Source organism: Equus quagga, chromosome 1 (assembly GCF_021613505.1).
Source record: "Equus quagga isolate Etosha38 chromosome 1, UCLA_HA_Equagga_1.0, whole genome shotgun sequence".
NCBI classification, from domain to species: domain Eukaryota; kingdom Metazoa; phylum Chordata; class Mammalia; order Perissodactyla; family Equidae; genus Equus; species Equus quagga.
This window is the reverse complement of record NC_060267.1, coordinates 146,818,709-146,845,688: the sequence shown is the minus strand read 5'-3', so window position 1 is coordinate 146,845,688 and position 26,980 is coordinate 146,818,709. Positions and strand designations below refer to the sequence as shown.

The 26,980-nt window shown below is 36.6% G+C and overlaps 1 protein-coding gene across 6 annotated transcripts in view; it reads left to right on the top strand.

The window, feature by feature from the left end:
* Positions 1-26,980, top strand: part of GOLGA4 (golgin A4) — a 128,408-nt gene that overhangs the window by 37,787 nt on the left and 63,641 nt on the right. For 5 of the 6 annotated variants that reach the window (XM_046682456.1, XM_046682490.1, XM_046682481.1 and 2 more), the window contains 7 exons: positions 1,715-1,762; positions 4,204-4,260; positions 10,622-10,720; positions 17,420-17,549; positions 19,240-19,427; positions 19,715-19,798; positions 21,959-22,106. In XM_046682456.1, coding sequence (XP_046538412.1) covers positions 1,715-1,762; positions 4,204-4,260; positions 10,622-10,720; positions 17,420-17,549; positions 19,240-19,427; positions 19,715-19,798; positions 21,959-22,106 — 754 coding nt within the window. The remainder of the gene's footprint in view (positions 1-1,714; positions 1,763-4,203; positions 4,261-10,621; positions 10,721-17,419; positions 17,550-19,239; positions 19,428-19,714; positions 19,799-21,958; positions 22,107-26,980) is intronic. The other variant, XM_046682473.1, reaches the window with a different exon arrangement.

Below are 26,980 nucleotides of genomic sequence, written 5' to 3'. Positions count from 1 at the left end.
CTAGATGAAATATATAAAATATCTTTTTAAGATTATAAAGTACTGACAAAGTAGGAAGGAATTATTAGGCTAAGATCTATTGACTGGCTGGAACCCAGAGATGTAAACAGGGCATTAAAGCCATATGTCTCATCAGACACTTGTGTAATCAGGCAATTTTTTTCTTTAAAGTTTTTTAGTTTTTTATTTATATTAAAGTTAATAATGGCCTTAAGGTTTTTTTGTTTGTTTAGAGTTACATTATTTTCACTAACTTAACTATGGCTTTTAAGTTTGAATCTGGGGCAGCAGTAGAATTAGTATTTAAGTGTGCAACACTCTATGCATTTTATATTTAGAGCGCCGTTTGATTTTGCACCATCTCTATGAAGTAGATAATAGCTCTGTTTTGTAGAATAAGGATTAGAGGCTCATAGAAATTTAATCATGGTGATTAATTAACTTGCTTAAGGTCACACAGGTTGCAGTTGACATGTCGAGTTTGGATTTGTTTCTAGATCTTCTTGGTTGTTTCTCCTATTCTCTGCTACCTCAGGTAGAGTCATGTAGCTTATTAGGGATGAAAAGAGCCCATAGTCTTTGTCCCTCCCTTCCCTTGCTACTGTAGGTACCTAGGATGAAATAGTGCTGTAAGTGACATCTGATTGTTGGGTTACTCTTCCACCGCTACCTCCTTTTTGGGCACCGTTTTCCTATCTAGGTTGTAAGGTAATAAGGGAGGGTCCTGGTTTTAGGCAGAATTTTGTTTTTTGCGTTCTATATTTCTCTTGCTGGACTCACCTTCCATTGTTGCCTGCCTTTTGACTCAAGACATCAGTAGAGGCATTTAGGGGTACACAGGAACTTTCCAAAGAAAGTGGCAGGGCTCGGAATAAGGAAGTGCTTCCTCCTGAAGCTGCAGCCTGTTTCTTGAGAGTCCATTAACACTTCTAAAATAGGGTCCAAATAATTCATTGGAGCCATGTGCTTAGCCTTCAGATGAGTAATGCTATATAATTTACAGGTTTAAAAAGATTTGTTAATACATAATTCCATCAAGTTGTGCTAGAATGTTTAAATATCCTATTTAGGTTAAGTGGTTAAACATCTCTTTAGGATCTGAATTACCAGTTTTCATCTGTTTGTTATGAGTTCTTTTGTTCAGATTTTTACACAGCCATAGTCACAGATTCCATAACCGGAAGTAACTTTTAGAGGTCAATTACACGGTCTCTTATAGCCCAAAGCAAAAAATCACCTGGAGAGCTTGTTAAAACACACATTCTTGTCTTTCCACCCACCCTCCCCTAATTCTCATTCAGTTAGTTTGAGGTGGGGCCCAAGAAATTCTGTTTATAGCAAGCTCCCAGGTGATGCTGTTGCTGATGGTACTGCCCTGTGACTACAGTTTGAGTAGCCTCCTTCCTTTAGACAAGTTGGCTCTAACCACCACTTACGAATTAGATACTGAAATTTAAAGAGGTGTGTGTCTAAGGTGAAATCAAATGGAGATTTAATATCTTTATTTATAGAGTCAAGTTACGTTTTATTTTTTAGAAATATATTTCCTGTGTTATTTAGTTTTGACTGTATATGCATCCGTTTAGGTTGAATTGCCTTTATAAGGATTCTTCTGATTTATTTTTTGACTTTTGTAATGAGATGTTTTAGCAGAGGTTAGAATAATTGCATTTAGGAATGACTAATGTTATCCGGGACTTTTTCTTTATTTTAGCTTGTTACAGCTTATCAGACTCTTCAGAGAGAGAAGAAAAAGCTACAAGTAAGTGACTTGTTGGCTGTGATATTGATTCATACATGATTTTAAAATTAGAAAGGCTCTTATAGTAAGAGTAACCCTCACTTGTAATAATTCCCCATATGATCAAAGTATTTAACCTGCTTTACCATTACTGGAGATTTGATAACAAGTGTGAGTGAGAGATCCAGAGATTTTACGTCTGGTGGGGATGAAGCCTTGAGTTTGGGATCCCTGCAAGTGTTTAAGAGGTTTGGATTTAAGGCATGTTTGCCTCTTTCAAGAACGTTTCTTGGTGTCTCAGTCTGCAGGTTGCATCTTTGTTTTAATGGTAAAGAGACATACAACCTTCTAAACTTTCTCTTCTACTTTTAAAATACCTGCAGACATCTCTGCTTCTTATCAGTATATCAGAGTCCAAACCCAAGCATCCTCTCCATTTCCTTGAGGCTGCTGTTTTAAAACTCTTGGTTAAATGTGTAGAGAGAAGCAGTTATTATAGCTCTTCTGGGCGATCCACCTTGACCCCACTATATCATCCTGTTTGTGGCCAGAAATTTTCCACCAGGTATCCTAGGTGGTAATTCACATGTCAAAGCTAAGAGGAAATATCCAGTCCATTTCAAATGGTTCCATCAGTTTGCTGTGTTACTTGTAAAATGTAGTCTTATTTTTTACAATAAAAGTTATTTAAAATTTAGTGTTTTGTCTCATTTAAAGATACTAATTACATAACCCAAAGTTGTTTCTAAAATGAGTTTTGGTAAAATTAGTCATTTTCCTCATATACATTATTTTAAAATATTTAATCTGCTATATATAATAATTTCCATTAAGTACAACAGTAAGTTTTCTGGCTTTGGTCTGGAATATAATCAGTTCAGAAGGGTAACACTAGTTTTTGCTGATTCAGTGTTCTAATTGTCCATAGCAGATGTGAAAATTAGGTTATTACAAATAGAGTGTTTAGTTTGATAATATTCTCTTAAACATGAATTCTATTGAAGTGAGGAATAGTTCTGATTTAATCCATTATATTATTACTGTTCCATAAATTCATTCTCAAAAGGTCATATTCTTGAGTTCTGTGAGTACCTTGCTTGTGTTTCTATGAACTGTCTGGATTTTTATTTCTAGATGTATGTAATTCTACCACTAAGTGGCGGTAGAGAATTGTGGTTGCATAGTCCCAAATATAAAGGGTGTTGGAGATAAAATTCAATGATTTGTATTATTTTCTATGTACATATACGTGCCCATGTGTGCACGCCTAGAAAACTCTTTATAAAATAGGCAAACATCCTTAGATGGAATGAAATTAAATGTAAATACTGCCAAAACTATTACCAGTGCTGTTCATACTAGCTAACATTTATTGAGCTCTTACTGTCTGCCAGGTATTATGGTGTATTTAGTCCTTAAACCACTCCTGTGAGGAAACTGAGGAAGAGGGACTTGTTTATTATTGCAGAGCTTGTCCGAGGTGGAGAGCTGGGAACCACTTCCTGGCAGTTAGACTGCAGAGCATGTGCTTGTAAATAATGCACTGCAATTTTTCATCATTCTCAGCATTGCATCTTCCTACATTTAAAAGTCTGTATTTGAAACCAAACAAAACATGTGTCCATGGCTTTAGGGAAAAAAAAAACCCTTTGGTTTTTGTTTTATTCACTTACAAGGCCCCACAAATACAACCCAGTTACACTCCCCTGGGTTGTAAGCAAACTATTTGTATACCTGTATCTCCGTTTTTTTGTTGTTAGTCCACGGAAGCCAGTGAAGCTGCAAGCTCCAGATTAACCCATTTCTTTACCTCTCTTTATTTATATTGTAAAGGAATATACAATTACTTTGTTTCCCTTAGACTGTAACTTTCCAGGTTTAATTTCCTCTACTAGTGAGAAGCACCCCTACTCCCAGGAAAGGATGAGTCATTTCATCTTTCAGTATTCCTCTTTTAACTTCTTGATTTTTATATATGATTACTAATTTAGCTGTCTATATAGTTTTCTTTGCAGTTTACTCCTGGTCTTTTTTTTTGTTTAATATAGAAAAGGACTATTTTGTTAAGTCACAAAAACTTTTCTGATAGGCTGGTAATTGACTTGTTCCACACATTATAGGCCACAGTGCAATAAATTGCATTTGAAATTTGATTTAACTTGAAAAAAGTTTTATTTGTAAAATTAACATGCAGTAACATTGACTTTTGTTTGGTTTACATCAGATTTGTGTAACCACCACTACAGCCAGGATGCAGTCTGTTCTGTTACATCATGATTTCACTTTTAACCAATTTTCAGCATGGTCATATCCTTAGCATTTTCAGTCCTGTCTTCCATCCTCAGCTTATTTTTGGATAAACAGTTGTAATGCTGTAAAGATAGTTATTTTTGACTTGCTTTGTATACTGTGTCATGCAGCTGTTTGAACCAACTTTTTTTCTTTTTTTTTTTTAATTAAAGGGTATATTAAGCCAGAGTCAGGATAAAGCACTTCGGAGAATTGCAGAATTAAGAGAGGTAAGTTATGGTGATTAGTACTTTGAGAATAGTGATTAAATCTCTCATATTTATCAGAATTATTGTATGTGCTAGAATAGTTTCATGTGTACTTCGTTAGGTACAGTATAACCAGCCCAGCCTATAAGACTAGGGATCAGGTCTTACAGTTTTTATTTTTATAGTCCTCCTAAGATATATGTTGTTGGTGGAATTAGTGAAATAAAAATGTCTTACTCAGCAATAGAATACCATTTGCCCACATGAAGAATCAGTGGCAACTTCCAAGACTAAACTCTCCCTTCTGTTAGGTAGTTTAGGTTTCTTTTTGTTTTTCCTAATCAGCAATCATTTTGGTAAAATAAAATAAAAATTATATTCATTGTAATTTTGTGGGGTAATTTGTACAGTGAAGTATTAGAATCCAGGCAAATATTTATCATTTGGAATCATGCTTTACTAATTTCTGCTTCTATCCTGTCCTGAGACGGATGGAGGATATTGGCTTATATTGGTTGAAGGATAGCACTGTGTATCTCTGCTATATCACTTATCATAAACATTTAAAAAAGATTTTTCTTTTTGTGAAAGATTAGCCCTGAGATAACATCTGCTGCCAATCCTCCTCTTTTTGCCGAGGAAGACTGGCCCTGAGCTAACATCCATGCCCATCTTCCTCTACTTTATACGTGGGATGCCTGTCACAACATGGCTTGCCAAGCAGTGCCATGTCCCCACCCTGGATCTGAACTGGCGAAGCCTGGGCCACTGAAGTGGAACAAGCGAACCTAACCGCTGTGCCACTGGGCTGGCCCATAAAATATTTTAATTGTAAAATAAAACAGATACAGAAAATTATGCAGAAGAAATATATAGCTTACATGTATGTGGTGAACAGTATTGTAGCCACCACCAGGGTCAAGAAATAGAATGTTGCTGGCGACTCCAAAAGCCCCTCCATGTTTCCCAACCCAATTGTAGCCCTCTCCCATTCTCCGAAAGTAACTACTGTCCTGACTTCTATTGTGTTTTCTTGTGTCTCTTTAAGGTTTTTATCACGTATGTTTGCACCTCTAGAACTACAGTCTTGGCCGTGTAAAACAATTTTTGATATATGTCTAAATCTACACATCCCTGCATTTCCTTTATTTTCCTTACTGTTTTATCTGTTGTAGAATCTGATGATAAATTAGAAAATTCAACATTACCCATTTGCCTTATTCCAACATTATAAACACAACAGTCTTGGAATAACGATACTAATCCTACCACAATCAGTTATGATTACTGGAATTAGTTAAATAAAATTTTATATGTTATTCCCATTCTGATAGATGGAATGTTATACTGTTAGATCATAAACCGTTACATAGGTGTTCTTTCTCTTTTAACCTTTGTGGTGTATTTGTTCTGTAAGTATATTTAATGTTCACCAAAAAAAGAGGCCAGGAGATAGCTAATAAGAGAAAGGAGGAGAGGGGCTGGGCCAGTGGCGCAGTGATTGAGTTCGCACATTCCGCTTCGGCGGCCTGGGGTTCACTAGTTCAGATCCCAGGTGCGGGCATGGCACTGCTTGGCAAGCCATGTTGTGGCAGGCGTCCCACATATAAAGTAGAGGAAGATGGGCATGGATATTAGCTCAGGGCCAGTCTTCCTCTGCAAAAAAGAGGAGGATTGGCAGCAGATGTTATCTCAGGGCTAATCTTCCTCAAAAAAAACCAAAAAAAATGAGGAGGAGAAACAAGGGGTCTAGAGGCTATAAAGTAAATTACTGTTTCAAACATATCCAAACTATTTTTGTAGTAGCTAAGGTATATTTCTGAACTATAACCCTGGTTGTAGTTACATAAAGAAAAATTTAATCAGTAATTTATATGTAAATACTAAGATAGGTGAGAGTTCTGAATACTTTTAATTTTGTTCATGAAGAGAAAAATTTCCTTTAACTAAATAATATAACCCATAAAATCATGATTACCACTTAGTTAAACACTCAGAATAATATAAATTATAAAGTGTTTTGTTTCTTTGGGATTAAAATCTGAATAGAAGTTAGACACAGTTTCGTTACTACTGTGATTTAGACAGGCCAAAATTGAGTATAATATCTTTATTTTGCTATATTAAGATATTCAGAAAGTATTCTTAAGTGTTTTATTTCTTCCCCATGTGGTTATGATTATATGCATGAATAGAATCCATGAGCATCTCTCCTAGTATTTTCTGGAGGGCAAAACACAGCTCTGTACAGTCATGCGCTGCATAACATTTCAGTCAATGATGGACCATATATACAATGGTGGTCCCATAAAATTACCATATAGCCTAAGTGTATAGTTGGCTGTACTCTCTAGGTTTGTGTAAGTACTCTATGATGTTTGCACAATGACAAAATTGCCTAATGAGGCATTTCTCAGAACATATCCTCGTTGTTAAGTGACACATGACTGTTTAGGCAAATATTATGTCTAACGTAAATATCTAGTATATTAAATATTTTTTAATGAATCAGATAAAGAAAAAGGTAAGTGAAAACAGTTCCAACAGATACCCTGTTCTTTGCCTGATCTTGAATCTTACAACGTGAACAGATATTAAACAGGAATATCGTACTATGAGGAAGAAGTAATTATACTATGCAAATTATGAGCTCATCTAAGTAGATAGAGTTCTCTGATTCCCTTTTAAGGCCAGTTAAATGTGGAATAAATGAAGACATTGTCTTTGATGTTTCCTTCTTTCTCTGTCCTTCTGTTTGTGCCCAGCATGTACTTTTTCCCAGCTCTCTCAGATGCAATTCATTATAAGCAATTGCTGTTCTCAAAGCTAACTTCAGGGAGGGAGGGGGAGGGTTCATTTTTGGCAGCTTGAAATCACTTCTGAACATAATGGGTAGCATAGGACTGAGAGAGAAAATAGTGAAACAATTCAAGGTATTTGATATGTCCCACTCATCAGAATTTCTCTCTAAGGAGGTAATCAGAAAAACCTTGTAAGATTTATGCATACAAATATTAATCCCAGGGTTTGCCAAAATTTGGAAACAGAATAAATGGCCAACAATAGGAGAATTATTGAATTAGTTGTTAGATTTAATAATATTATAAAGCTGTTTATTATTGTGATAAAAGTTCAATTTCATTACACTTCAGTATCTTATTCTTGTCACTTGAAGAGAGGCTGTTTGAAGCAGTTAACTGCAGGGAGCATTATTGACTGTATTCGATGGCAGATAAACTAATTTTAAGAAAATATTTTCTAAATCATTACTGATTTAAACCTAAATTGGAGATACAGGTACTTAGATTCCTGAACAATTACTTTTCTTCCATTAGCTTACATTTTAACAAATAGTTTGGATGATTGAAGTTCATATATAAACTGTCAGATGATAGTAAATCTCGAACATAGTTTTTTATCTATAAGTGGCTAACATGCAGAATTTTCTCCCCAGTAAGATACTGAATTTTAAGATTGGACTTCAGAGTCAGTATTTGGCATCACTTTTCTTTTTCTCTTTTTGAAAGGATTTAGTCAAGTTGCTAGAATGTTAAAGGAAAAAAAAGCAACAAAACTGACCAGAATGGTGAAGAGACTTGAAATCATGTCCTCTGAGTAGTGGTTGGAAAAGCTGGAGGTGTGTTAAAGGAGAACACCAAGGAACATTGTTATTTATTCAATAAATATTTATTATGCCAGACCTACTAAATACCTGGATTATTTTATTTATTTATACGTACATACCTAGATACAGAATATATAAGGGTAGATGAGACAAACTCCTTGACCAAATGAAGCTTATTTTCTAGTGGGTAAGACATACATACATACATAACACACTGTCAGGTACTAAATAGTTCTTTTGGGAAGAATAAAGCAATCATAAAGGGATGAAGATTGAGTGAGGCCTTAGAGAGGATGGTCAGAGACTGGATACTCTTTGAAGAATGGATTATAGGGGGATAAGGATGGAAGTGGGAGCCAGTTGGAAGACTCTTGTGGCAGTAGTAGTGGTAGAGATAGAGCTGGTGAGAAATGGTCAGATTTGCTACTTACTTTAAAGGTAGTGCTACTAAGATTTGCTGATTGGACATGGGGGAAAAGAGAGGAGTCAAAGTTGACTCCAGGGTTTGCTTGAGTGACAGTGAACAGTGGTGTCATTTGCTGAGATGGGGAATAGTGGGAGAAAATTAGATTTTGGAGGAGGAATATCAAGGTTTGATTTTGCCTGGCTTCAGAATTTGGAAAGTGGTGTCATATAGAAGAACGTATTAGATTTGTTCTTGGTGACTTCAAGGGTCTAATCAGAAGAACTTTTTGAAAGTGAGAAATGACCCCAGATACCAGAGTTCAGCTCTGGAGCCAGTGAGATCTCTGTCATGGAAGCATTGGACAGTTGGCCAGCCAGCCTCTGGGCTGTAGTGTGGATGTAAAGTTCCTTTATAACTATAGTCTTCATTGTTTATGGAGTGCTTCGTGATAGAATAGTGTAAGATAGCGGGAGGGAGATGCTGTCATTGTATCCAAGGACTAGATGAGGAGATGAAAACGTTCAAAACCTGAAAACTGTAGTATAAATTGGAGAGTTTTTATGGTCTGTTAGAGATGCCATATAACAGAGTCTAGTATGGTAGGATGTAGAAAATTATGTAGAAGAAATGAATTTTAAAGAAAGTGAAGGACTGCATTGCTATTAAGGAGATGTGCAGCTGTTCCAGACTTAAAGAACTGGCCTGTACAAAGTCATGGAGGACAGTGCTTTCCAGACTTGTGGATTTCATGGGCTGAAATATTATCTCCAGTTCCTTCCAGAAATAGGGGAAAGGATAATTGTCATAGGGCTACCAGCTTTTATTTTTTCAAGTAAGGACATCGAGAATAAGGAACCGGATGCTTTTATTGTCATTATTTCACAAAAGAAAGGTTTTTTTAATAGTAAAAAAAAAAAGGAAAAACATATTCTCAGAATAAAGTGCAGTTGTCTAAATGAGATAAATTTAGATCTATGAAAAACTCTCTACCTTGGCCTCTGTTTCTTATTTCACCAGGGTTTGGTGAAAGCTTCGTTCTGGACAAGTGCTGATTCAAAGACCTGAATTTGGAGACTGCTGTGAGGGGAAGTCAAGCCAGGAGTCTTAGTGAGAGAACAGTAAATGCTGTGTTTAGAGATCTTGGGGCAGTGTCGGTGTGGGGGAGAATAGAGGACAGTTACTGCCAGAGAGTTAGCGCCTCAGTGTTTTGAGAATTAGTAAAATTTGAAACAATGCAAGAAGAAGGCGTTGCTTATAAGTGCTTCCAAATATTGTTTGAGGAAAATTTTCTAGCAATTATGTGAGGGATGGATTAAATCGGAGGAAGACTTGAGATAAGAATTCTCTCTAGAAGGCTGCTGAAGGAAATTAACCATCAACAATTATAGAGATCCAGACTGTGGTTATGGATATGGAAAAAGATAGCACCTAAACATTGTAGAGAAAGTAATAAAATGATTATATACAGGGATCAATAAAGGTAAGTGTAATGTGGCTTTGAATGTTTTGAGTTTAGGGACTTAGAAAAACAAGGATCCTAGGAAATTAGAGGAGGTTTGATGGGATATCTGAAGTGTTCCAGATGTTATCCTCTAGCATTCTAATGGAGTAAGCATAATGGAGAAGCACTGAGGACACAGGACTGAGCCCGGAGGGATAGATGCCTATAGAATCGATGAACAGGGACATAGAGGAAACTGTAAGAGACAGGAATATAGACAGGAGCCCTGAACCATGGAAAGCAGTTACCTCCATTGAGGAGGTAACTTATTGGTAACTGATCATTGGACTTAGTTAGGAAGGCTCATTAATGACCTAAAGAAAGCAGCATTTTAAGTAATTTCAGGAACTTGAAATTCTACTGTTTGATGATCAGTTAATTGAACCGTTTCATTTTATAGATGAGGAAGCTTCTGATGTTCGCTGTTAAATACTTTCATGTATTGGGAGGAGGAAGACTCTTTTGGCATTCTGTGTGGTATATAACAGTTTAGTTTTAGATCAAGGAAGTATAAGATAGCACAAGGATTAAGATATCTTAAAGTAGGATAAAATTTTACTTCTAAAGTAATTTTTTTTTTTAATTCTCTCTACCTTATCATCAATTCAGAAGTAATTACAGCTTCAAAAATACAGTCTTTCTTAATGGATCTTCATATTCTTTAAGGAACAAAATTATTTGCTGGTGTAAATGCTAATGTTTTAAATGCTAATTATTCTCTAATTATTGTTGCTGATACCTTATTTTAAGATAAATACAAATCTGAATCATGTTTTTAGACTTTGAAAACTTCAAGTTTGTATTTTTTATTTTATACTGAAAACTACCTGTAAAATCCTTTATGTTTTAGGAGCTCCAAATGGACCAGCAAGCGAAGAAACATCTACAAGAGGAGTTTGATGCATCTTTAGAGGAAAAAGATCAATATATTAGTGTTCTCCAGACTCAGGTAAGAGATAAAAAGAAAAAGTGTGGAATTTTGGGGTAAGCAAAAATAAAGGCGTTTTGATGGGATATCTAATACATTCCAGATGATTAAAAAAAAAAACCTATTTTTAAAACTCTTTGCTTTTCCTCAGTTGATTTTAAAGGATTTTAAAGTTGATTTTAAAGTTGATTTTGATTTATTTTATCGTTTGGCTGTGATACCACTGAAAATAGCAAGTATAAAAATCGATTGCTTTGAGACTAAAGCTTTTATTTTAATTTTCCTCCATTAGCAAAAAGGTTACTGTTTACTTTTTATCCTCTCTGTATGTTTTGTTTAGTTGAGGTCATAATAGTTTATAACACTGTGAAATTTCAGTTGTACAGTAGTACTTGTCAGTAACTATATATATGTGCCCCTATAGCCCATATGCCCATTCCCCAATCCCCTTTTCCTCTGGTAACCACTAATCTGTTCTCTTTGTCTGTTTATCTTCCACATATGAGTGAAATCATATACAGTGTTTGTCTTTCTCCATTTGGCTTATTTCACTTAACATAATACTCTCAAGGTCCATCCATGTTGTTGCAAATGGGACGATTTTGTCTTTTTTTATGACTGAATAGTATTCCATTGTGTGTGTCTATATACCATATCGTCTTTATCTGTTCATCAGTTGTTGGGCACTTGGGTTGCTTCCACGTCTTGGCTATTGTGAATAATGCTGCAATGAACATAGGGGTGCATAAGTCTCTTTAAATTGTTGATTTCAAGTTCTTTGGATAAATACCCAGTAGTGGGATAAGTGGATCATACGGTATTTATATTTTTAATTTTTTGAGAAATCTCCATGCTGTTTTCCATAGTGGCTGCACCAGTTTGCATTCCCACCAGCAGTGTATGAGGATTCCCTTTTCTCCACATCATCTCCAACATTTGTTGTTTTTTGTCTTGGTGATTATAGCCATTCTGATAGGAGTAAGGTGATATCTCATTGCAGTTTTGATTTGCATTTCCCTAATGATTAGTGATGTTGAACATCTTTTCAAGTGCCTGTTGGCTGTCTGTATATTTTATTTGGAAAAATGTCTGTTCAGATCCTCTGCCCATTTTTTGATTGGATTGTTTGTTATTTTGTTGTTGAGTTGTATGAGTTCTTCATATATTTTGGAGATTAACCCCTTGTCAGATATATGATTTGCAAATATTTTCTCCCAGTTGATGGGTTGTCTTTTCATTTTGTTCCTGGTTTCCTTTGCCTTGCAGAAGCTCTTTAATCTGATGTAGTCCCAGTTGTTTATTTTTTCTTTTGTTTCCCTTGCCCGAGTAGATGGTATTCAGAAAGATCCTTCTAGGACTGATTTCAAAGAGTGTACTGCCTTTGTTTTCTTCTAGGAGTTTTATGGTTTCATGTCTTAACCTTCAAGTCTTGAATCCATTTCGAGTTAATTTTTGTGTATGGCAAAAGATAATGGTCTACTTTCATTCTTTTGCAGGTGGCTGTCCATTTTTCCCAGCACCGCTTATTGAAAAGACTTTCCTTTCTCCATTGTATGTTCTTGGCTCCTTTGTCAATGATTAGCTGTCCATAGATGTGTGCTTTTATTTCTGGACTTTCAATTCTGTTCCATTGATCTGTGTGCCTGTTTTTGTACCAGTTCCATGCTGTTTTGATTACTGTAGCTTTGTAGTATATTTTGAAGTCAGAGACTGTGATGCTTCCAGGTTTGTTCTTTTTTCTCAGGATTGATTTAGCTATTCAGGATCTTTTGTTGCCCCGTATGAATTTTAGGATTCTTTTTTCTGTTCTGTGAAGAATGTCATTGGGATTCTGATTGGGATTACATTGAATCTGTAGATTGCTTTATACTTACCGTGTAGACATTTTAACTATGTTTATTCTTCCAGTCCATGTGCGTGGAATATGTTTCTGTTTCTTTATGTCATCATCAATTTCTTTCAATAATTTCTTATAGTTTTATTATATAGGTCTTTCCTTGATTCAGTTTATTCCTAGCTATTTTGTTCTTTATTTTGCTGTTGTAAATGGGATTGTATTCTTGAGTTCTCTTTCTATTATTTCATTATTAGAGTATAGAAATGAAACTTACTTTTGTAAGTTGATTTTGTACACTGCAACTTTGTTGTAGTAATAGTTTTCCAATGGATTCCTTAGAGTTTTCTGTGTGTAAAATCATGTTGTCTGCAAACAGCGAGAGTTTCACTTCTTCCTTGCCAATTGGGATACCTGTTATTTCTTTTTCTTGCCTAATTGCTCTGGCCAAAACCTCCAGTACTATGCTGAATAAGAGTGGCGAGAGTGGGCACCCTTACCTTGTTCTTGTTCTCAGAGGGATGACTTTCAGTTTTTCCTCCTTGAGTGTGATGTTGGCTATGGGTTTGTCATATATGGCTTTTATTGTGTTGAGGTTTTTTCCTTCTGTGCCCATTTTATTGAAAGTTTTTATCGCAAATGGATATTGGATCTTGTCAGATGCTTTCTCTCTATTGAGATGATCATGTGGTTTTTATTCCTCATTTTATTAATGTGGTATATCACATTGATTGATATGCAGATGTTGAACTGTCCCTGCATCCCTAGTATAAATCCCACTTGATCATGGTGTGTGATCCTTTTAATGTTTTGGTGTATTCACTCTGCCAATATTTTGTTGAAGATTTTTGTATCTATGTTCATCAGTGATATTGGCCTGTAGTTTTCCTTCTTTGTGTACTTCTTGTCTGGCTTTGGATCAGGGTGATGTTGGCCTTGTAGAATGTGTCAGGAAGTATTCCATCTTCTTCAATCTTTTGGAATAGTTTGAGAAGGATAGGTATTAAATCTTTGCGCGTTTACTAGAATTCTCCAGAGAAGCCGTCTGGTCCTGGACTTTTATGTTTTGGGGGGTTTTTGATTACTGTTTCAATCTCTCATGATTGGTTTATTCAGATTCTCTATTTATTCTTGGTTCATTTTGGGAGGTTGTATGAGTCTAAAAATTTATCCATTTCTTCTACATTGTCCAATTTTTTGGCATATAGTTTTTCATAGTATTGTCTTATAATCCTTTGTATTTCTGTGATATCCATTGTAATTTCTCCTCTTTCATTTCTAATTTTATTTATTTGAGCCTTTTCTCTTTCTTTCTTAGTGAGTCTGGCTAAGGGTTTGTCAATTTTATTTCTCTTCTCAAAGAACCAGCTCTTAGTTTCATTGATCCTTTCTACTGATTTTTGTTTGTTTGTTTCAATTTCATTTATTTCTACTCTAATTTGTGTTATTTCCCTCTTTCTGCTGACTTTGGGCTTTGTTCTTTTTTTTCTAGTTCTGTTAGGTGTAGTTTAAAATTGCTTATTTGTGACTTTTCTTGTTTGTTTAGGTGTACCTGTATTGCTATGAATTTCCCTTGTAGGACCACTTTTGCTGCATCCCCTATGAGTTGGCATGATGTATTTTCATTTTCATTTGTCTCCAGATATTTTTTTAATTTTCCCTTTAATTTCTTCATTCATCCATTAGTTTGTTCAGTTTTATGTTGTTTAGTCTCCACATATTTGTCACTTGCCCAGCTTTTTTCTTGTTGTTGATTTCTAGTTTCATAGCATTATGGCCTGAAAAGATACTTGATATTTCAGTCTTCCTAAATTTGTTGAGGCTTGCCTTCTTTCCCAGCATCTGGTCTGTCTTTGGGAATGTTCCATGTGCTCTTGAGAAGAATGTATACTCTTCTGTTTTTGAAAGGAGTGTTCTATATGTATCTGTTAAGTCCATCTGGTCTAGTTTTTTGTTTAATTCCACTATTTATTTGTTGACTTTCTGTCTAGATGATCTATCCGTTGATGTAGGTGGGGTGTTGAGGTTCCCTACTATTATTGTGTTGCTGTTAATTTCTCCTATTAGGTCTGTTAATAGTTGTTTTGTGTATTTTGGTGCTCCTGTGTTAGGTGCATACATGTTTAGAAGTGTTATGTCCTCTTGGTGGAGTGTCCTTTATATCATTATATACTGCCCCTCTTTGTCTCTCGTTGCCTTTTTTATCTTGAGGTCTGCTTTGTCTGATATAAATATGGCAACACCTGCTTTCTTTTGTTTGCCATTAGCTTGGAATATTGTCTTCCATCCCTTCACTCTGAGCCTGTGTATGTCTTTAGAGCTGAGATGTGTTTCCTGGAGGCAGCATCTTGTTGTGTCTTGCTTTTTAATCCATCCTGCCACTCTGTATCTTTTGATTGGAGAATTCAATCCATTTACATTTAGCATGACTATTGATATATGAGGACTTAATACTGCCATTTTATCACTTGTTTTCTGGTTGTTCTGCATTTCCCTTGTTTCTTGTCCTGTATATTTCCAACTACCAATTCAGTTTGGTGTTTCTCTATGATGGTTTTCTCAGTATTTATCATTCATCACTGTTCTGATTTTTTTTTAAAGATTTTATTTTTTTTCCCTTTTTCTCCCCAAAGTCCCCCAGTACATAGTTGTATATTCTTTATTGTGGGTCCTTCTAGTTGTGGCATGTGGGACGCTGCCTCAGCATGGTTTGATGAGCAGTACCATGTCCGCACCCAGGATTCGAACCAACGAAACACTGGGCGCCCTGCAGTGGAGCGCGTGAACTTAACCACTTGGCCACGGGGCCAACCCCCACTGTTCTGATCTTTTGTTTAGTGGTTACTGTGAAATTTGTGTAAAAGATCTTGTAGATGAGGTAGTCCATTTTCTGATAGCCTCTTTTTTCCTTAGTCTAACCACATTTCATCCCTTTTCTTCTTTCTTATCTAAGTTATTGTTTCCACAACTTATTCTGTTTTGTGTTTTGAGTTTGGGGTTAAAATGAAGTGATTATACTTATTTCTGATGTTTTCCTTCCCTTTATCTCTAATGTTATAATTAAGTGTTTGCTAACCAGTTCTGATAGAGAGCTGTACTTTTCTGATTTTGTCTCTGTGTTTATCTCCTTGCTCAAGGCTTTGTAAACTCTTTTTTTTTTTTAGGTATAAGGGCCTTCTAGATCATTTCTTGTAGAAGGAGTCTTGTGGCAATGAACTCCCTCAGCTTTTGTCTATCTGGGAAAGTTTTTATTTCTCCATGATATCTGAAGTATCATTTTTACTAGATAGAGTATTCTTGGCTGAAGTTTTCGTCTTTCAGAATTTTGAATATATCATTCTACTCCTAGCTTGTAAGGTTTCTACTGAAAAGTCTGCTGAAAGCCCAATGGGGGTTCCTTTCTAAGTTATTTTCTTCTGTCTTCTGCCCTTAATTTTTCTTTGTCATTTACTTTTGCTAGTTTTACTACTGTGCCTTGGAGAAACTCTTTTAACACTGATATAATTAGGTGTTCTATTAGCTTCATTTACATGTAATTTCAGCTCCTTCCCCAGATTTGGGAAGTTCTCAGCTAGTATTTCTTTGAACAAGCTCTCTGCTGCTTTGTCCCTCCTTTCTCCCTCTGGAATATGTATAATCCTTATATTGCATTTCCTGATTGAGTCAGATAATTCTCAGAGAACTTCTTCATTTCTTTTTAGTGTTGATTCTCTCTTCTCCATCTGAAGCATTTCTATGTTTCTGTCCTCTAGATTACTGATTCTGTCCTCCAGAATATCATGTCTGTAATTTTTTAAAGAGACCAGATTTTTCTTTATAGCATCCATTGTGTTTTTTTTATTGCCAACATTTCTAATTTTTTTATATATATAGTTTCAATCTCTTGTGAAGAATTCCCTCTGTTTGTTAATTTATTCCTGATTTCATTGAACTGTCTTTCTGAGTTTTCTGGTAGCTCATTGAGAGTCTTTACGATAACTATTCTCTATCATTTAGATTGTAAATTTCTGTGACTTCAGGATTGATTTCTGGGTGCTTGTCATTTTCCTTCTGGTCTGGACTGTTAATATAACTCTTCATGCTATTTGATGGAGTGGACTTGTGACGTCTCATAGTGGTAGAATCTAGTTGCAGATTCTACCTGCTGCCATAGGAGGGGGCAGGAGCTGTGTATTTTGAGCCTGCTGTAATCTCCAGCAGCTGTGCCTGAACTTTGGAAGCTGTGTCAACTGGAGCCTGCCTGCGTTTGCCTGCTGGCCACTGCTACTTTACATATGTAGGAGCACAGGTGCTCTGGCATGGGTCCCCTGCTCTAACCGACCAGCCAAGCTGGTGTGCCAGGTGTGGTGGGGAGGAGCACTTTCTTTATTGCGTGTGTGACCCCAGGGGCGCTCCCACTCTGCACTCGCTGTCTGCCCTCCTGGGCTGCTCAGCTTGGTGAAGACGCCTCTGCAACTGCTTAGCCTCCTTGGTGTGGAGCATTCCCACAGGCTGGGAGGCAACTCCGAGAGTGAAGGTGTTCCTGCAGAGGGCTGCTTTCTCTCCATGGCTGCTGTGTGAGGTCCTGTGCCCTAGATCGCTGCTGTTTGGGAGGGAGAGGAAATCCCCTTACCTCTTTCCACTGCCTCCCGAGGGGTCCAGCACCCCCAGCTTCAGATGTATGTCTGGCATGGATCTCTCAGACATCTGTTGTGTTGTGTGAATGTTCTCTGTTGGTTTATGAATGACCTTTTCGTCGTATCTTAGGGGAGATTGACTAAGGGAAGAGCTCACTCTGCCACGATGCTGATGTCACTCATCTCTATCCTCTCTCTGTTTTAAAGAAAGTACTGCTGCCATAGATTCTTTTGAATCATTTTTTCTCATGAAGCACATTCTTTTTTCAGGTTTCTCTGCTGAAACAACGGTTACGAAATGGTCCGATGAATGTTGATTTACCGAAACTGCTCCCGCAGATGGAACCACAGGCTGAAGGTGACACTAAAGAAAACAGAGAGAGTGATGTAGAGCCAGTGGGTAAGCTTCATCTTGTCAAAAGGTTAATTTAAAAACTGGAGGAGGGGGTGCCAGCCCTGTGGCTTAGTGGTTAAGTTCACACCGCTCTGCTTTGGTGGCCCAGTGTTTTGCCATTTTGGCTCCTGGGTGCAGACGTGGCACCACTCATCAAGTCATGCTGAGGTGGCATCCCACATAGCATGACCGGAAGGACCTACAACTGGAATATACAACTATGTACTGGGGGGCTTTGGGGAGAAGAAGGAAAAAAGAAAAGATTGGCAACAGATGTTAGCTCAGGTGCCAATCTTTAAAAAACACAACAAAAACAACTAGAGGAGGATATTGGGAGATTCCAGGGCATAAGCTAGTAAACATGGGCTGAGATAGAAGTCAAGTGTCCTTGATCTTAACATTTCCAGAACAATGCAAGGGTCTTTGTTGTTTTTTGGGTTTTTTTGTTTGTTGTTGTTACTCAGTAGAAAGCATCTAAGTAATTGTTTTAAGACTTGAAAGTCAATGGGTAGCACCATGTTTTCGTTGTAATTCAAGTTCATTTATTATATTATACTGTTTTATTTATAGCAGTAGCTACATTTCATATGAACATGTCAGTTTCAAGTTAATGAATGTGCTATTTGTAATTATTTGGCTATAAGTTTTTAAGTAGTATTGCTTACACAGTTAATAGTTCTACATTCAAAGATGCCTGGGGCCGGCCCTGTGGCTGAGTGGTTAAGTTCTTACACTCTGCTTTGTTGGCCCAGGGTTTCGCCAGTTCGGATCCTGGGTGCGGATATGGCACTGCTTATCAGGCCATGCTGAGGTAGCATCCCACATAGGACAACCAGAAGGACCTACAACTAGAATATACAACTGTGTATTGGGGGGCATTAGGGAGAAGAAGAAGAGGGAAAAAAAAGATTGGCAATAGATTTTAGCTCAGGTGCCAATCTTTAAAAAAAAAAAAATTATAAAAAAAAGAAAGATGCCGTATTTGCCCTATTACTTGCTTTCTAACTGCAAAAGAAGCAATGGTTAAATTTTGTCTTAAAATCTGTTTATAGCCCTCCCTACTCTTTGAGGCTTTGAGGTACATGTTCAGTAAAATTCCTCCTTTTCATTTGCTAGCTTTCTCTTAAAGAGAGTTTGATAAACTTTTGGTTCAGCTAGGGCCAGAGTAGGTGCTGAGCAGCTATCTAAGTGAGTAACCAACTTGTAAGGGGTCCCGAAATTCCCGTGGGATGTGCAACCTTCCCTCATAAGTGTAAGGATATGGAGAAAGCTGTACTTACCAGAACTCCTTTTGGGAAGAGATTGGAATGCGTTAGAAGGAATGCTTTATTAATCCTTTTGGGATAGGAGCTAAAACACAGGGGACACTTTGGACTAACAAAAGATGGTCATCATAACTGTCTTGTAAGGTAGATCGATTCAGTTAGTGTTAGTTAACTACTGAGTGTTGTGTGCCATCTGGGGTGGGGTTGAAGCACAGAGGAGGTAAATGCACTACTCACCTTCTTCAAATAAAGGTCAAACAAATAGTGAAAGAGTAGAGGATTGAAAGGGCCCCCTCTCGTTGATCTGGCTCAGAGTATAGCAGAGTGTTGGGATAAGAGTACACTCTTGTGAACTAATAGAGTAACTGTTCCCAGGGAGCCCTTATATTTCTTACTGACTGCCCCTGCTTATGCTGCTTTATTGCTAATAGTGGGAGACGGAGCTTCTACTAAAACTCTGGAAATACTTCAGCAAAGAGTTAAGCGTCAAGAGAATCTACTGCAGCGTTGTAAGGAAACAATTCAGTCGCATAAGGAACAATGTACACTGTTAACCAGTGAAAAAGAGGCACTGCAAGAACAACTAGATGAACGACTTCAAGAACTAGAAAAGATGAAGGTAAAAGAGCAAATGGGTTTAGTTGAATGTAGCCCTGTAAAGTTAGATCTGTAGGCCCCAGCGTGGCCTGCACCTCCTCCGGAAAGCCTTCTCCCTTCCTCCATAGACAGCATGGAGAGGGCAACTGAGTGCCCTGGGCCTCGTAGTGTTTACCATACTTTTGAGACGCCCTGTGTACTTTCTCCTACTAAACTGTGAGAAGTATCCAAATTAGATAAAATGTTTAGAGTTCTCATATGAGGAGAAGCTTTATTAGAGATGGAAATGAATTTTTAAAATTTTTTTAGGAGCTTCATATGGCTGAGAAGACTAAACTTATCACTCAGTTGCGTGATGCAAAGAACTTAATTGAACAGCTTGAACAAGATAAGGTAAAACAACAACACTTATGATACTAAAATTTGTCAGGGGGCCCCAAAACTCACTTTTGGGAGCAGTTGAAAGCATTCAGACTTGTGCTTTCCAAAATGACTGCAACTGCTTCCACGAAAAATCTTTTTGTTTTAATTTTTAGATTTATATAACTGTTAGCATTAGTTTTGTATCATGTGAAGCTGATTCTCTGTGATTTCTTGATCTCAGTCAGCATTTTGATTTCTAGGTTAGAATGATTTGCAAAGCAAATCTGTTTATAGTACATAACTACTTTTTAGAGAAAAGTTAAATTATTTATAGTTAAGACCCTACTAAATGTGAATGATAGAAGTATTGTCTTTCAAATATAATGAAACAAAATCTCTCAGATAAATTGCCTAGAAAGTAATGAAGTGGTAATAAAGCTATTAGCATAAACAGAAATTTCTGCAAATGAGGTTTAGAATATATAGGGGTGAGTGGCATTTTAGAGTTGGATCAGGAGCTATAGCTGTGGCAGCAAAGACAATTGAAAAATTTGTGGGTACATAGTTTTGACTTAACTCTTTCAGCCCCAAGTTCTTGGGTCATTTTTTTAAAGCAGCTCCCAGGTAGTAACACACCACCCACCATTTTCTTTAATATGCTATTTTGTAGCTACAGGATTTTAAGTGGCCATGTAATTAAGAACATGTCAGAGGTGTTCTGCTATTGAAATGTATTGGCAATCTTTTCATTCTTTAATATCATTTTGCTAGATTCTACTCTGTAAGCTGTATGAAGGCCCACTTTTTAAAAAAACCAACTTTTTATTATGAAAAGCTTAAAATATTTACAAAATTAGAAAGATAAATAATATGAATTCCTGTGAACCCATCAACAAGCTTCAACAGTTAACATCTCATGGTTAATCTTGTTCCATCTGTATGTTCCCAGTCTCCATTATCTTCCACCCAGGATTGTTTTATAGTGAATCTAAGAAATCTTATCATTTCTTCCATATGTATGTTGATGTATCCTTAAAATAAAGGACTCTTTATTTTTATAACAATATAACCACATTATCATGATCACATCTAAATTTAATAATAATTCCTTAATCAGATCAACAATCTAGTAAGTTTCAGATTTTCCCTTTTGTCTCATACATTTTTTCCCCCATTTTTGTGAATCAGCGTCCAAATAAGGTTCTTTCATTGCAATCGGTTGATATGACTCTTAAGAATTCTTTTAATCTATAGGTTCCACCACCCTCTTTCTCTCTCTCTCTCTCTTTTTTCCTGTTGTGATTTGGTTTTTGAAGAAACTGAAGGCCCACCATTTTGCTTTGAAATTTTGTATAATAATGCCCCACTTACCTGGTTTTGTAATATTAATCATCTGAAAGAGTCGTATCCTGAAACGGGTTGACAAACCCTAGCAGTAAGGTAATAATCTTCTTAGGGCCGTAAAATACCTGTCACAAAGTCTTATTTTTCAAGAGACAAGTTGAATCTCCCCATTTTTTGTTAGTTGTGAATGACTGATTTAATATATAATCTTTGATTATCTTTTTCCCCCTAGTGACCTTTATTTCTTGTGTAGATTATCCAGAAAGTGGGAAGACAGTAGCAATTAGCAAATTGGAGGAATGGGGGTGCTTCACTGACAATAGTAAGGAGTAGTGGTGGGACCGGAGACTGTCACAAGAGGAAACAGAAAACCAGCCAGATCTGTGCTGCAGTCTTGGTCCTTCCAGTGTCGCAGTGGTAATCTTACATTCTCAGCAGCCTCTTGAGGCTCTCCCCATGTTGTAGTACAGATCAATAATTATAGTTCATGATGGTCCTGAGCCAACTACAAAAGCTAAACTGTTTACTAAGACAGGGAAAATTCTAGCAAACATGTATAGAAAGATTATAAAATATTTTGACTAAAATATTTTTAGTACTTAAAAAATTAAACTTACTATTAAAATAATTTTTTACATCAAAAACACCCTGATATCATGCCAGGTAGCTGAGATTATTGTGGTATATAGTGCAGAATACAGACCTCAGTTTGGGAAATAATGAAATAATTCTTATGCTGTATTTAGTAAGAAATACTGTCTTCTGCCTTTTAAAGTAGGTTTGATATGTGCTACTGATGATGCAGTTTTGTTATACAAACACTTTATAGTCTGCACTTCTGTTTAGGGAATGGTAATAGCAGAGACAAAACGGCAGATGCATGAGACCCTGGAAATTAAAGAAGAAGAAATTGCCCAACTTCGTAGTCGCATCAAACAGATGACTACCCAGGGAGAGGAATTACGGGAACAGAAAGAAAAATCTGAAAGAGCTGGTAAGAACTCAGGGGTTACTTGTTTTATGTTAGAGCTCAAAAGTCATGTAAAGTGCTTGACCAACCAACATTTAGAAAAATTTGTTAAATATTGATAAAATGCTTGACTGTGGAGACTCTTTATAAGACATAGAACTGTTCCTTAGAAGAGGCATGGGTTGGTAAACTGGTCTAGGGGCCAGATTCAGCCCAGGCATGGCCTATTTATGTAGGGCTTTCAGGCTAGGAATGTCTTTTTATGTTTTTAAGTAGTTGGAAGAAAAATAAAAATATGTGATGGAGACCATATATGGTCTGCAAAGCCTAAAATATTTACTGTCTGGCCCTTTATAGAAAATGTTTGCTGACCACTGCCTTAGAGCATCAAAATTCACGCTTACAATTTTGGAACTCCCTAAGTAGGCACATCATGGTCCATATTACATAACTGCTACCTTATGGATGCTCTAGGGTAAACAAAAAGTATAGGATATAGTCTGCTTTTTAAGAGAATAATGAATAATTTAGTGTTATACCTAATAGCATTATATTTTGACACAATAAATACTAATCTATAAAGTATAGAGGCCAGCAAGCTACAATACGGAGTAATGCTGGGAAAGAAAGGGGAGATGTTAGAAAGTGGAGACAGCAGAATGAACTGATGCCTTCAGGTTGGTGAGGAAGTGAGTTTTGAGTTGGGCCTTGAATAATGAATAGAGTGGGCCTAAGCAGAGAGATGGGGACTGCACGTATTTCAGATGCTGCAAGACTGTAAACAGGCACAGTGACCATAGTGGAAGTGTGAATCAACTGACAACCATTCTTGCTAAAATGGGAAATGAGGTTGCATTGTGAAGGAGCTATTAAAATCGTAAAAGGTGAGCAGCTGAATTTACACTTTGGTCTACAAGGCAAAAGGAAAGCGTAATGTGATGGAAGCTAGTGTTTTATGTAGAAAAGAAATAAAGTGGAAAGTCAAACTTAGAAGCAAAAGTAGAAATCCAGATATGAGGGACTGAAAGTTTTGGTCACTTTGACTAGGATTGTGGATTTTGGAAGGAGAGGAAGAGTATAATCTGCAGAATTTGGTATCTGATAACTTGGAGGGGCCAGAGAAAAGGAGAAATCTAGGATGACTCCAAGGTTTTAAATTTAGGAGACTGAGTAGTGTGAAATCAGAATAGGAAATCTAAATGGAGAAGTTTAGGAATGGAGTGAAATGATGAGTTTGCTTAGGTACTTTGAATTTGAGTCAATCATGAGATTTCCAAATGGAATTGACTTGTAGGAATTTGGAAATAAGAAACTGGAGCATGTTTCAGGAGTCATTAGGTTAAGGTGGATCCTACGGTTAAATTTGTAGAAGAGGCTGATTTCTCCGAAAGATGAAGTTTTGCGGTAGTAGTAGTGGCAGCAGCAGCTGCAGCTGTTACTGCTAACACTTACTCAACCTCCATGTGCTGCTGCTGCTGCTGCTGCTACTACTACTACTGATAGCCAACACTTAGTTATTTTATGTAAGGCTCTGTTAGAAACGCTTTACTTGTTTTTACTTGTGTGTACACTTGTATTTATTCTTCACAGTTTCTATGAGATAGGTACTATTATTATCCTCATTTTACAAATAAGAAAACCCAAGAAAATAGAAGTTAAGTAACTTGCCTATGTTCATGCACAGAGAGTAAGTGTATAGTCAGGATTGGAATCCAGGCATTTTGAGTCCCGAGTCTGTGCTCTTAACCATAGAGAGCTTGAGTTTGGCAGAGAGAAATAAATGAGAAAAAAAAGTTACCCAAAAAGTAATAGGAATTGTGGATAGTTATGCTTTTGGGGAGAATATGAGAGCGTTTCCAGAAGTAGGGAAGGTAGGATGAAGACTTTAAAAAAGGTCTTTGAGTTTGGTGAGAACTTGATTCCTAGGACGCAGTTTCGGAAGTGATTTTAGAAATCAGATTGTAAGGTTTAAGGAGAGGAATGGTCTGGATGAGAGAGGTAGCTGACACCAAATGTGCTCATAAATATCTCCCCACCTCCTTGCAGTCGTTTTATTGATAAGTGGCTGGGGATTTAGTTAATGAATTTGTTCCCAGTAAACCTAAGAAAATTTCCTGTCAGGGGCTGGCCTGCTGGCACAGCAGTTAAGTGCGCACGTTCTGCTTCAGTGGCCCGGGGTTCGCTGGTTTGTTTCCCGGGTGCGGACATGGCACTGCTTGGCAAGCCATGCTGTGGTAGGCGTCCCACATATAAAGTAGAGGAAGATGGGAATGGTTGTTAGCTCAGGGCCAGTCTTCCTCAGCAAAAAGAGGAGGATTGGCAGCAGTTAGCTCAGGGCTAATCTTCCTTAAAAAAAAAAAAAAAAAAAAAATTTCCTGTCAGAAAATATTAGTAGACAACATCTCTCAGAATATAACCTCCGAAGACTTACTTGAAGCTGTTTGAGAGTTGTGAGACATTGTTCAACAAGTTTGCTTTCAGCAAACAGAGCACCTAATCCATAGTCTCAGCTTCTCGTGTCAAGCCTTTCCATGTTTGGGACTGCTTTTGTTGACTACTATACCCAGTCAAGAGAAAATAATGCTGGCTGAAGGATTAAATTTTCTTCAGTATTGGGATGCATCTTGTAAGGAGGTAGAAACCCATGAATAAATATCAAGTCGAAAGGGGTAAATGATGAAATAGTAAATGAAATATGCAGTTAATTCACATATAGGATAAAATTTTCCCAGAGAACTCTTCTAGTCAGCTCTTTAATAGTACAGCCTTCCTTTTCTTGCTTCTCCAAAACACAGATATATTTTGTCTTTCAATGTGATTTTCATAAGAGTATAGTTTTGTAAAAAATTGATAGCCTATGAGAAACTTGTCTGTTAATAGTACTGTCAAAATATTAAAAATAAATTAATAGGGGCTGGCCCCGTGGCCGAGCGGTTAAGTTCGCGCGCTCCGCTGCAGGCGGCCCAGTGTTTCGTTGGTTCGAATCCTGGGCGCGGACATGGCACTGCTCATCAAACCACGCTGAGGCGGCGTCCCACATGCCACAACTAGAAGAACCCACAACGAAGAATACACAACTATGTACCGGGGGGCTTTGGGGAGAAAAAGGAAAAAATAAAATCTTAAAAAAAAAAAAAAAATAAAAAAATAAATTAATAAATACTTAGATAATTAAGATTTAAAGGTATTTAATATAGATTTACTTTGGAAAGTCTTTGGACCACACAGTTATGAGGGCTTTTATAGATATTTAAAAATTATATTGTAGTCATAATTATTGAGGGCTATGATAGAAAGTTGTAACAGAGTGATTCTACTTTGAAGATACTGACTTTTAAATCTATAATGAAAACTACTTTTGCACAGCAGGTACATTTTATCTAATGGTCTTAGTTGAGTCTGAGGAGAACTGTTCAAATATAAAATGGTTGTTAGTTCAAATATAAAACACATATGCTAATTGCCAGAATTCCAATTTAATACTAAAAGTAAGAAAAAGGTCTTTGAAAGGAAGTAGGGTTTCCACACACAGTTTGTGAACATCATCTGGCTCTTGGAGAGTTCAATTGCTCTATTAAATATTTGTCTTCCTTTCTTAGAGTTAAAATTCAAAGGCTAAACACAAAAGAGCTGGCCATGTGAAGGAAACATTATCATTCAAGCTTGCAGTTGTTAAGATTTTTAGAAGTAAATATGTCTATGTAGAACGATTATCAGAGAATATGAACTCTATTCACCTATAAAAAATTTAATTCTGATATATTTAGTAATTCTTGACATGTAGATATTAATAGACAAATAACTAATTTCTTTGGCTCACTTATTCTGGAGGTCAGAAGTAGCTAAAGTACATTCTCCACTACTTTTCTTGGAAAACAATCTATTGTACTGCTGTTCTTAGTTTTTCTAGATGAACTGTGGTGTCTCCCATATGTTGGAGGACAAAGGAGATCTGAATGTCTCCTCTGATTTTAAATAGAACAATTCTATCATAAAATACTGAGATGTTGAATACGGTGACATGCCAACTTTAGAATGCTATATCATCCTGTAGTACTTATTCTACTCTCTAGGGGAATTGTTAGGCCTGCTTTTTGAAGTATGATACTAGGGCACTCTTGTTTTGCTAAAATTATCTATTTTAGTGGATAAAGAAAACCCAAAATAAATATATTTGTTACAAGCATTTTACTGCAACCGTTGATAGTATTCCTTTCTAGGTGTTACTTGAAAATAGATGGTCATATCATCAAGTAACCAGATTTTAAGCTTGGAGAAGTCTGGTGATTTAGCTTAAGTGCCTAATGCTGTATTTTAGTGATAGTATTATTACTAGTTGTCTAGAATATTCTCTCTTCAGTGCAGCATCAATGTAGAACGTTAATGCTACTGAAGTTCATGCTAGTCTTGGCTATTTTGTGTGTGTGTGTGTGTGTGTTTTAATTGGGGTAGGAGGTGGGGATAGCTGGCTAGTTATTAATGAGGTGTACTACCAGAAAAAATTGGAAAACAGAGAGAATGAAAGCACATCGCTGTTGTTTCAGTATACTTCCATTTAGTCTTTCCTCCAATCTTTGCTTTTATATTATTGTAATCATATTGTACATACAATTTTGTATGCTCATTTTTCTCCATTTAGTATTATATTAGGAGTACTTTTACATGTTGCTAGAGTACTAACATATTTTAATGGCTGTGTCACAATGCATGTACATCATTTACTTAACCATTTCCCTACCTGTCAACATCTAGATTATTTTATATTTTCAGTATTATGAATAATACTATAACAACTTTGTGGTACAGTTTATTCCATCTTTGAATTTTTTCTCAGGATAAATTCTTACCCATAGATTTTTAGTCTTTTTTGTTCATTACCTTTAAGTGATTTAAATATA